A 12076-nucleotide genomic window follows, 5' to 3' on the forward strand; every position below is an offset into this window, starting at 1 on the left:
CAAGCAACTTCTCTTAGAATTTCCCCGGCATGCTTGATGGGGTTTCTCAAATAATTCCTGTAAAGATTACTACAGCAATTCTTACTAGGATGTCTCCAGAGATTCCTTCAATAGCTCTTGGTGGGACCATTTAAGACATTCTGATTCCTCCAAAAGGTTTTATCCAAAGATTCCTCCAGTGACTTTTCGTAGAATTCCTGCGGGAGCTCCTAGTGAGCTTCCTTGAGAGATTCCAGCTGGGATTCCTCAAGTAAATCTTCCTGTGGTTCTTCCAACTATTCTTGCATAGACTCCTCCAGAAGTTCTAATTGTGATACTTTACAAATTCTAGGGATTCTTGCAGAGCATTCTTTTTTGCTTTTTTGCTAGGATCCTTCCTGGCCATCTTCCTGTAATTCTTGCAGAGGTTCTTTCGGTTTTCTTTCTGGGATTTCTCCAAGGACTCATCCAGGAATTCCTCCAGAGAATTTCAAAGATTCCTCCAAGAAAACCTCAAACAACTCCTCCTGTGTTCTTCCAGTGATTCCTTCTTCAGAAATTCTAACTATGGTACCTCCAGAAATTCTTCTAGTGATTCTAAAAGGAATTTATCCTGGCATTCTTACTAAATTCTTCCAAGAACTCTCCCTGAGATTCTTTCAGAAACTTCTTCAGAGCCTCCAGAATACCTCGAACGGTTCTTCCAGGGACTTCTCTAGGGGTTCCTCCAGGTATTTCTTCAAGCAATTTTTCTTTGAATTTCTCCAGGCATTCCTGGTGGTGGAGCACGTGGTGGAGTTTCTCTAGAAAGTCCTGTATAAATTCCTCCAGCAATCCCTCCTAGCACAGACAAACAGACGTAACTCTTAAAGGAAATTCATCAAAAGCTTTTGCCTGGTGTCTTTTTCATGAGCACACTACCACCTCTTGGTTGAACCGCGCGCGACACTGTCGGCCATGATGGATTTGGATTTGACGTTTTGCTGACACGCACACTACTACACAAATTGCCTGTAATTTTTGTTTGCATCATTCAGCAACGTGTACACTGCAAACGTCAAAGCGATCGAACACTAGCGCATCTGGTGGAACGATCGCGCAAATCAAATGAAATTTGAATTGTTCATTAAATGCATGTGCCAAGCCGTTTTGAAGAGAGTTACGTCTGTTTGTCTGTGCTCCTAGGATTTTTGCTGAAATTTCTACAATACATCCCAGAATCCTTCCAAGAATTCCTCCAGAAATTCTTCCAGAAGTTCCTCCGGTGGATGCTCCGGGAATTTTTATTCAAGAGATTATATCTAAGAATTTTGTCATAAATTCCTCATGGGATTCCTCCATGTACTCCTCTTTGTCTTCCTCCAGGATTTCCAGCTGGTTTCGTCAATCCAGCATTTCTGCTGTGGTTCTTCCAGCAGTTCCTCCTAGAACTCTTTCAAAAAATCTTTCTGGGATACCCGCAGGCATCCCTCCAAGGATTTCTCCTGGCATTCTTGCTGAGATTCTTCCGGAAAGTCTTCCAGAAATGCCTCTGGTGATTCTTCCAGTGGTTTTTCTAAAGGCTTATTCAGGATTTCCTTCAGAGATTTTATCCATGGATTACTCAAAAAAAAATCGTATAAAATTCCTCTTGGAATCCCAACTAACATTTTTACTGGATAAGAGCTTAACAGAGCTTTCTTCTGGACGCGTTTATTCCTTAAGCTCTTACCCAACTAACAATCACTCATTTGACAAGCACCTTCATGACGAATTAATTCTACATGATGCTGAATAACATTTGGACAATTTTCAGCTATAACCTTTGTTCGGGCTTTGTTCACACAAATTTGGAGAAACTATAAAGCATAGTGTTGTGTACCAACTGAACTGTTTGTTATTAAAAGTATTTTAGAAATATATAGTGAAGCTGTTATTCAGCTTTAGCAAAAATAATTGAAAATATTTTTTTTTTCATTTTTACGAGAGTCTATGATTGACACTTATGCTATGAACACATATTATGAAATAATAATTACACTTAAATTTATCTTAATCAAGGTTCGAACTAGAAGTGATTAATTGAAGCACTCAAATCAAAACATAAACTTCCCGTGGTTTAATAATGACTCATATTCAGCTGTGGTGAATTAGTACAGAGCCACAGAACATTAGGGTTGACAACTGAATAAGATATTAGTTCAGCTGCTGTTCAGTAAAAAACATGTATTTTTCATCCTGTACTCGGAGTCGAAGTAAGATGAAACAAAGGCGCTTATTCGACTTGTGCAAGACACATTATACAGAGACATGTGCTTATTTGTACATTGACTTAACAATAAGCTGAAAAAGATCTTGTGAAACTATTTTGTAATGGAATAACTGCAAGTCGAATAGAGAACTTATTAAACTCTTGAAAAGTGTTTTTCAATTATCATTGTTAATACCGATACAAAAGGTTGAACATTGGCTACTTTTTCAATTGGATTTTGTACAGTAATGCGTAAAGCATAATTTTAGTTCAACTATCATTGCTATTATAAAGCAACAAGTCAGCATGCATGCTTGTTTGTGGCATGCGATTGTTAGTTGGGTATGCAGCTAGTTTTGTTAGTAGGGATTTCAGTTGTCTTTCCTCCAGAAATATCAGCTAAAGCAATCCCAATATCTCTAGAGTAAATTCCTTAGCTTGATCGGGATTATTCACCGTGGAATTTTACTAATTTCTGTGGGATGGCTCTCAACCTTTGCTGTACTAACACACTTTTTGGCACACAATTTTTACATTCAATTTACTCGAACTTAAACAAATCTTAACCGATTTTAATTCTCTTGGCACGGTCGGGATATTTCTCTAGTTTTGATGATCCAAAGATGGATTGGATTGGCCAAGTGGTTCCGGAGATATTCCGGATTCCGTTGCACAGTGGTTGAAATCACGATATACACGATCGTAGGCATTTTGAATATGAAAATGTGAAAATGTGAAAATAATATGATGTTCTGCAAAGTTGTTACATATTTTTAGAAGTAACTTTTAATACGTTTTCTCAAAAGTTCGATAAAAAATCTATTTTCTACATAAGTCACCATAACTAAATGGAGTCTTCGGCAAAGTTGTAGATAACATGCAGAAAAATGTTGTCGAAGACACTTTTGCTCTATCATTTGAAATAAGCGATATATAATAAATTTAGTATAAACAACCCCTTCAAACCTTGAAAAACCACTAAATCTTTTATATCTTTCTTGGATGAGGTTTTCATGCCTTCCGATACTCTGAATACTTGTTCAGTATGTTACTATGTATCTTTTTTTTTTTTGAAAGCAGTGTTGCCATGTTGTTATTGTTTCTACGTGATTGTTTTTATTTTTATGAAAACTAACACAATTTTTTATATTGAAATATCTCGCAAAGTTGCACAAAGTTGCAAAAAAAATTAAAGCATAATTAAAAGTTGAACGAAAATGCTATCCTCTACAGGTCAACTGATTAGTATCTCTTTGTCTCTTCGATGCTTAAATTGGGTTTAAAAATTGCCATTTTCTCACTTTTTATGGTTGAAATAAACACTAAGTCGATTAAATCTCTTTTAAAATAGTTTTTGTTGCTTGTGATGTTCATGTGGTTGCGGTAGCATCTATTGAAATAACTATTTTCTACCTTTTAAATGAGTTTTTACTTTTTCGAAACGTTTTGAGCAAAATTAAAAATAAAATATGGGATCACTGTCAAAAGATGTATTTTGAGATACTAAAAAAAATCACATATCCCCCTTTAAAAAAATATTTAACAAATTTAGTGTTTATTTCAACCTTAGAAAGTGACCAACCTCAGTCCATTGGTTTCTAGAGACGAACCAGCCAAGGGCTGAAAGTCTCTTTAATAAAGACAAATCAATCAAAAATCAGTCCATTGGTTAATACGAACTGGAAGGATGCAATTATCATAACAGCGGTCTGGTACTGTAACATCTGAAAACTACTTTTCATAAGTTATCCTTATGACATGACATAAGAAAATCTTATGAAAATGAGTTTTCATAAGATTTTCCTCATGGCGTTCATATAGTTCAATTATGGCAAAAATCTTATGAATTTCCTAAGGTTTTTTAGTAGCGTGTAGAACGTTGACCCATCCTACTGGTATATCTACACCTCAGAAATCTAAAATGGTGTGGTTTGATGAAATCGCTTTAGTTTTTTTAGGTTTGATGCTCCCTTACACATATTTATTACTTGCATTAATTTTGTTCACTATAGTAATTCCACCGAAGCACCAAACGCTGATTCTGCTACACACCGGTAGGCTTCTATGTAGTCTGAGACTATTTTCTTGTTAATCGTTCATCAGGTTATCAAAATGTTACGGTTTGATGTGTCCTATGCATGGTTTTGGTTTACTTTATATTTGACCACTTTCCTCGGGACACCCGGGAGCGATTCCGCAACACTACTGCTGGTAGTTTTAAATATGGTCTGAGCCTAGGTCATGCTAACTGTTTATAAGATTACTTAAAGCGCCGCGATTTTTAGTGTCGCATGTATGAGTTTGCTTCACTTTTACATTTGGCCACTTCTGGCGGGACATCCGGAACTAGTAACACTACCGGTAGCAACTTATGTGGACTGTGCCTATTTTCATGTTATCCGCGCATCAGGTTACTGACAAAAAAGCGATTTGATGTACTGCAAGCATGGGTTTGGTTCATTTTTACATTTGACCAATTTCAGCGGGATACCCGGAACCAGTTGTGAAAAACTACCGGTGGTCTGTAACGTAATCTGAGGCTATTTTCTTGAAAACTGTTCATCAGGTTATCGAAAAAGCCGCGATTCGATGTGTCGCATGTATGGGTTTGGTTTGATTCAAATTTGACTACTTCTGGAGGGACACCCGGAACCTTTCTTGTTGACGGTTCATCAGGTTACCTAAAAAGTCACTTGATGTGTCACAAATATTGGTTTGGTTCTCTTTTACATTCGATCAGTTTCGGTGAGACACCCGGAACCGGTTGCAGAACGCTACTGGTTGTCCCAAATATGGTCTGATGCTATTTTTTTATCCAACCATGGTCAGGTTCTCTAAACAGCCGCAATTTAACGTTTTGCATGCATGGATTTGGTTCACTTTTATATTTGAACACTTTCAGCGGGACACCTGGAACCGATTTCGGAACAATACCGGTTAAGAAGTGGTCTGAATTATTTCCAGACGTACCGTTCATCAGATCATCGGAAAAGCAGCGATTTGATGTGTCGCATGCATGATTTTGGTCCATTTTGTATTTGGCTACTTCCGGCGGGACACCCGGAAACGGTTCCAGAACACTACCTGTTCAGATATGGTCTAAGACTATTTTCCTGCTCACTGTTTATCAGGTTATGGATAAAGCAGCGATGTGATGTGTCGCATGCATGGGTTCGATCGACTTTTACATTTGACCACTTCCGGAGGGTCTACGCTTCATACAAATTTCAAAAATTTTGTATGGGCAAAAGTCTACAAGGGGGGGTAGGTCTGAGATGGCCTAAACTGAGTCTTCGTAGTTCATGGACAGCGCCTGTGAAGTTTTAAGGGTCTTGCCTGTCTTGAAGGGTGTCCTGAAGTCTTGCGGTGCACTTGGCAATGCACCTCGGTGCACGATCAGAAAACCCTTGTATATAGCAATCCCCACCTGTCTATTCCACACGGGTCTACTACACAAAGGGTTTTCGATTTTATCATATTTGAAATAGTCTGTTTGAAATCTCCGGCCAATACCTTCGTGGTCTACGCTTGTCAGGTCTGTGAACCTCATGGCTATTTTTAAATATCAAGTTAACTCAAATGAGATTTACAGACCGAAGCCGACGTAAAATATGTGAACATATATTGAATTTGTGGCAAGTTCAAATATAAAACCAGTTGAGAAAAATGCCTTAATGGAGAGGAAAGTTAGATATGCATCGAAAACAATGTGAGACAGATTTGCTAAGAACGCTTTATTAGAGCATCAGATTAGCCATCTCTGCTTATGGGGCCTAAAACTTCCAAGCTAAGTAACTATTTTCGTCGAGTTGCTAAACTACATTGTTGTTTCTCGAACGAACGAACCGATTCTAATCTGCAGTCCACTGCTGAACACCGGTAGACTTCTTGTACGTTCCTACATCGCCCACTCTCATGCGCATGCCACACATCATCTCTTGTGCAAAATGATCACGTTTTCGCGCGCAATCTATCGATATCATCTGCGCGCGCAGCTGGAATCATATGTTGTTCTTGTTATGCCGATCAGGTCAACCGGTAGCGCTCTAGCGAACAGTTCATCAACAATAACCGCACCGGCGCGCGGCGCAGTAGGCTATGAACTGAGTTCCTGCCCACCGACCGCTGCCGAACAACGACTAAGATGATTGCTTGAACCTTAACAAAGTGCGCCGGTTGGATATGATATGGAACACCACCAGATCGCGAGCGATCGCGGCGCGGCGCGCCTTGTAACTTTTCTAGATCCCCTTCAATGTCGCGGCGCTGCCTGCCTGGTGGTGTGCGAGATTGTCGCGCGCAAATTGACCGCAGCTTGCGGGATCGATCTCTGTCAGTGCGCGGCAGTACAGTCTCAGCCCGATCGCGACCCGGACCGCACGCTCGAAACCGGACATCTCCCAACATTGATCATCGATATCGATCGCTAGCCGTGCGCGATCATCCCGTGCGAATGCCCTTTGGAAGATTCTTGTTTTTGCGGAAGATATGATGACGGCGATAAGCAAATAGTAGATAGAGCCGGCGAGTGACGATCAATATTGGTTGTTTTCCGTGAGAAATCAATTCTCCTGAAAGTGCATTTGCAGTAGTAAGTGATCATCAACAACGCAAAGTGAGCTATGAAACTGAAAGTGCGGTGCTGGTGGCCGGCGATCCTGGGGGTGATCGCGGTAGGCTTGGTAACGACGACCACGACGGTGACTGCCGATCGAAGTGAGCTCTATGATGGGGACTATGATCAGAAGACTGGCGGTGGTCAGTTGCATGTGCCCGGTGAGCGGAAGAAGATCCTGACGGCAGTGGGGACAAAAGATCAGGGACTGTCCGCGGGGCGGGCGTTGAAATTGGAGGTGAAACGAGTGCCAAATTTTGCGGAGAATGGTGAAAATAGCATTTTTGGGGGGATGGATCGCGAGTTTTTGAAAGTGCTGCAGCAAGTGATGAGTGATGTGAAGGGGGTGGACTGCATGCGTGATTTGAATGCTACGCTGGAGGCGATCGAGCGGAGAGAAGCTTGGGCTGTGGCAAGTAAGTGTCGTTGATTGTTATTCAATGAATTGTAGGTTTTGGTCTTAAATTAATGATCATATGTAAAATAAGCTTTGCCCCTAATTTAGGGGCAAATGTTATGCAGTTTTTCAACGTCATAGATTTCTGGGTGCTTTATTGAACTATTTGAAGATTTCTAATTTGTAAAAGAAAATCAAATGATTTACTTCTAAAACTCATTTCTTTTTCATGGTATGTTTACAGTCTTCTTAACCCTTTGGGGCCGGCTGTATAAAAATCACCCACTGACTTCTGTCTTCAGCAAAGTTAATGCAAACCTACCTACTCCTATATCAGAGAAAAATATGAGTACAGTGAGTACCCGATTTTTCAGCTTTTTTTTAAAGCACAGACATAAAAGTGTTATTCACCCAGAATTGCCTTTTTATAGCCAATATTTATTCAGTTGTGGCTTTTGGGTGTCATATAAAAATACGGAATGAGTAAATCTCATGTTACTTTTGAAAATGGCAAAACTATATTTTTTTTTTGGAAAATAATACATTTATGCCGTTTTTGTGCCACAAACCAGTCCATCCATTATTAAAATTGCCGAATGCCGTTTGGTCGAATTCTGTTTGGCCGAACGCCATATGGCCGAATGCCATATGGCCGAAAGGGTCGTTTGGCCGAATCATGATCAAAATAATTCAGAGGAAGTTTTTGACATTCTAACTGCCAATATGATTATCAGAAGTATTTCCTTCTTTTAATCATAGGCTATTCTTTCTAGTTTTAATATCCAGGGATTAGTTATCGTTAAAACTGTCAATATATTATCAAAGATTTTTCCTTCTTTGAATCATAGGCTGTTCTTTCGAATACTTTAGATAATTTACTTTAGAAATTCTTATTGGAAATTCTCCTGGAGTTCATCAATCCATTTCTGCTGTGATTCCTCCTGGAACTTCTTCAAATGTTTCCCTAGTACTTTTTTCAGGAACCTATATATATATATATATATATATATATATATATATATATATATATATATATAAATACAGTGACATACGTGGGACCGCGCATAACTTGCGAATGGAAGGTCCGATTTTGGTCGTCTTAGTTTTGTTCTGTTAGTTTTCACCCAAGGAAGGTTTATGAGGCCTAAAACATGAACAAGTTGAGAGTTTTCGAAAACTGATTTTCTATACCTCTTTCACCGGGGACTTGGGTTTGGCTATAAACTTGAAACGTCAAAAAACGCAGTAGGCAAGACAAAGTTTGCCGGGTACAGCTAGTTTTCCATAAATTTTTAAAGAAATTTCATCTGACATCTTAACAGAGACTTCTTCAACGATTGCAATATGAATTTCTTCAATGATTTTTCTTCGGACTACTAACGAGATTCCTTCAGGAATGCCTTGAGCGTTGCGTCCTCGGGTAATTTCTCAATTATTAATGGTTGCAGTGCATCAGAGATGCATTACAAGCATTAAAGCGGCCTGGCTTACTGTGTAGCGTTGTTATTGTTATTGAAATCAGAAAACGGGGACATCTCGTACCAATTGTTCCTTGAAAAGTGAGAATAATGTGCCGCATTGTTGGGAGTGACTATGCTAAGAATGTAATTGCCACTCTATATCCACTGGAGTCCTAGGATGAGACAACGGTATTTACCCCGTATGCCCTGGCTCTCAAGCCTAGGCTTAAGCGCCTCTATGCCGCTCTCTGAACGAGATCAAAAGTTATGGTATCCAACCCTCCCCAAATAAACATTTAGCTGTAATATTTGGATGTTATAAATATGAGTATAAATAGAAAAAAATACAGAAAGATCTCACCATACTAATTCTAATTGGAGTCTTAAGCATTATTCTTCCATTCTTCTATCCACGACAATCGGTGATTCTATCTCAGGAGCTCAATTTTTGACACTGAACTACTGATATGCTGAATTTTACTTATACACAGTACCAAATGGTTTCGTTCACATGCCTAGGCGTGACAAGGCGTTCAAAATGTGCAAAAATGATCGGACAGCGGTACCCCTTTGATTTACAGTTTTCATTAGATTATTGATTATTTTTATAAAAATGATTTCCCTTAGACTGGGCAAAACCGGTGCCCGCACCTTATATATATATAAATTTTATGGAACATGCACATGTTGATGTTACAAAACTTCAGAGTACGTTCTTTTTACAGTTGGGACTGACTTGTTATTCACGGCAGCAGTTAAGCTCTGGAAAATAAAGCGGAAAGGCAGTGAAAACGTAGCCATTTGTGGGCTTCGTGGCAGTGCGGCTAGAGGCGTCAGTCATCTAGACGTTTCGTAAGCCACGGAGTGTGGGTTCGATTCCCGCTCCAGTCGGGGAAAACTTTTCGTCAAACGGAAAATTCTCCACTGGGCCACTGGGAGTTATGTGTGATGTCCGTTGTCATATGTTAGTGCTTGTTCAGTCTGTACAACCTCTGGTTGAAGACGGTGTAGTGTCTTTTTTTTTTAATTCGGGCAGTATGAGATATGACATACTTTTCAATCAGATGTTGGTTTATTTTCATTCGTTGATAACTAAAGCTAGAAGTTGTGATTTAAGCTGCACTAACCAGTTTCGCTTCCGCTATCGTCAACTGTCTTCTGTAGACTACAATTGCTATAAAGCTGGGAGAAGGCTGTGTTCCTGTAGAGATGTTATAATACAAGGGTTCCCAACCGGTGGTCCGCGACCGGTATAGAAGGTCTTCTGAAGAAAAAAATTTTGGCTGCGCCGCTAATTTTCTGCCACGACTCACATTGAATGTACATGACATCATTGTTTACGAAATGTGAGTGTCGAATAAAAAAAAACGTATCATTGATCGTCGAAAATCCCTCCCACAGTAAATTTCTGGCTACGTCACTGCACCCAAAAAAACTCGGTTTCGTAAATTTAACCGTTATGTGGCTGGCAATTTTTTTGCTTTTTTCTACACCGTGTCTTTTAAATGGGGGCTGGGTACCCGGGTACCCTGCCGGCCACATAAGGGTTAATTAATATTTTTTTCTAAAAATTTTCTTTGGGCCGCAGATGTTTTGATAATTCTTTAAGGGGGTCGCCACTTAAAAAAGGTTGGGAACCCCTGTTATAACACGAAGAAGAAGTAATAGTTGTTTATGTAACGAGTTGCAAAAAGTTGATTTTTACAGCATGAGCACATTATCCAATGAGGCTTGTCGAGTTGGATAAACACGAAGAGTGCTGAAAAAAAAAATCCAGTTTCGCAACGAGTTCCATACAAAGTTTTATACGATGATTTTTTCATTATACAACTTATTTGATTTGCATCATCAACCGGTACGGAAAGTAGGTCATTGTGATACTGAAATGATTAGTAAAAATATAAATTATGATACTGAATTGCATAAAAGCTTTTTTGCAATTTCTCATCGTAATAAGCTGTTTTACCTCACGCAAATCTGACAGGAAAAGGCCTACTTTCCCACACCAAATTAACAGTGCTGTAATGGTTCATTACAGCACTGATTTGCGTTGCGTAATGAACCATTACAGCACTGTTTTCAGTTTTGATCAACTTCTTGATGCTTTCTGGACGCAGTTTTGAAAATTAGTGACAACTGCACAGTAAGACCTGCTATGATCAGATTTTCTTAAACATGGCTATGAGCATCGGTATGCAGTTTGATGAAAAAGTTTTGTAAAAACTATCCTCAAGCGGTAATTTATGAACTTGCAAAAAACGTTGTACGCAACTCGGTGCAGAACTCGATTTTTACAGCACTCGTCGTAATTATCCAACTCGGCAAGCCTCGTTTGATAAATGTACGACTCGTGCTGTAAAAATCGTCATTCTACACCTTGTTGCGTAAACTACTATTATGCAATTCAGGGTCATAACATCTATTTTATACTACTCATTTCAGTAGCATAATGACCAACTTTTCCGTACCAGGTTCATAATGCAACTGAAATGAGTTGTATGGAACTCGTTGCATCGCTGTTTTCAGCACTCTTCGTATTTAAATGTACGACTCGTGCTGAAAAAATCAACTTTTTGCAACTCGTCACATAAATAACTATACGTACATTATTTACGATTTAAAAATATTATACATTCGCATATCATACATAAAAAATCAACAACAGTGTACTAAATCCTATTTATAATTCAATCGTAATGCAAAATGCAGGACGTAACCAATCGTACCCAAATTTTGCACAGCAGCTGTTTTATGCGCTTAACCTTTAAGTCCGGACGTATTTTGCGCACTCAAATTCTGTAAGTGTTGGTAAGTTTGTGTCGTGAGTGTTACCGAGAATTTCGTGATTTGTGTTGCGTGAAATGTTAAATGGCAGGTAATACTCGTGTTTAGTGTAGATTCCATCCAGCTTATAGCTCCCGATAGGCTAGATAGGACAACGTCAGGCTCCACCACCCTAAACAGCAACCATCAATACTACACACTGTAGTTGAAACCCCCACCACCAGAGGGACTGGTTACCACTCATTGAGCGGCCATGAGGGGTGGCGTAACGGGGCCATTGAGAAATGGGATGGCTAGAGAGGGCAATGACCGAGGAACGAGGTCATGAACCTCAAGGCAGTCAACGACTCGGTATGCTATCACTTGCCCAGAGTTCGTCGACTAAGACAGTTTGACGGCTTAAAGTTAAAACTGAAGAATTCGAAGTAAAAGTTTGGAAAGTTCTATGCAGAGTTATTGGAGAAAGTTGAAAAGTGGAAGAAGTGTCAGAGAATTGGACTACAGGTAATACCAGTAACCGTAACATTTAAAACCTGTGAGTAATGCCCTCTCTGTGCTACAGAACCCCGCCGTTTTGACTTGAAAGTGCCCGACCAATTTCCCTACGTCGT

The 12076-nt window shown here is 39.5% G+C and overlaps 1 protein-coding gene across 1 annotated transcript in view; it reads left to right on the forward strand.

Annotated features, from left to right (window-relative positions):
- The first annotated feature begins 6537 nt into the window (after positions 1-6537).
- The window catches only part of LOC109424754 (nose resistant to fluoxetine protein 6), a 58925-nt gene continuing 53386 nt past the window's right edge, over positions 6538-12076 (forward strand). The window contains exon 1 of the mRNA XM_029855000.2: positions 6538-7240. Coding sequence (XP_029710860.1) covers positions 6832-7240 — 409 coding nt within the window. The 5' untranslated portion in view covers positions 6538-6831. The remainder of the gene's footprint in view (positions 7241-12076) is intronic.

This window comes from Aedes albopictus, chromosome 1 (assembly GCF_035046485.1).
Source record: "Aedes albopictus strain Foshan chromosome 1, AalbF5, whole genome shotgun sequence".
Taxonomy (NCBI): domain Eukaryota; kingdom Metazoa; phylum Arthropoda; class Insecta; order Diptera; family Culicidae; genus Aedes; species Aedes albopictus.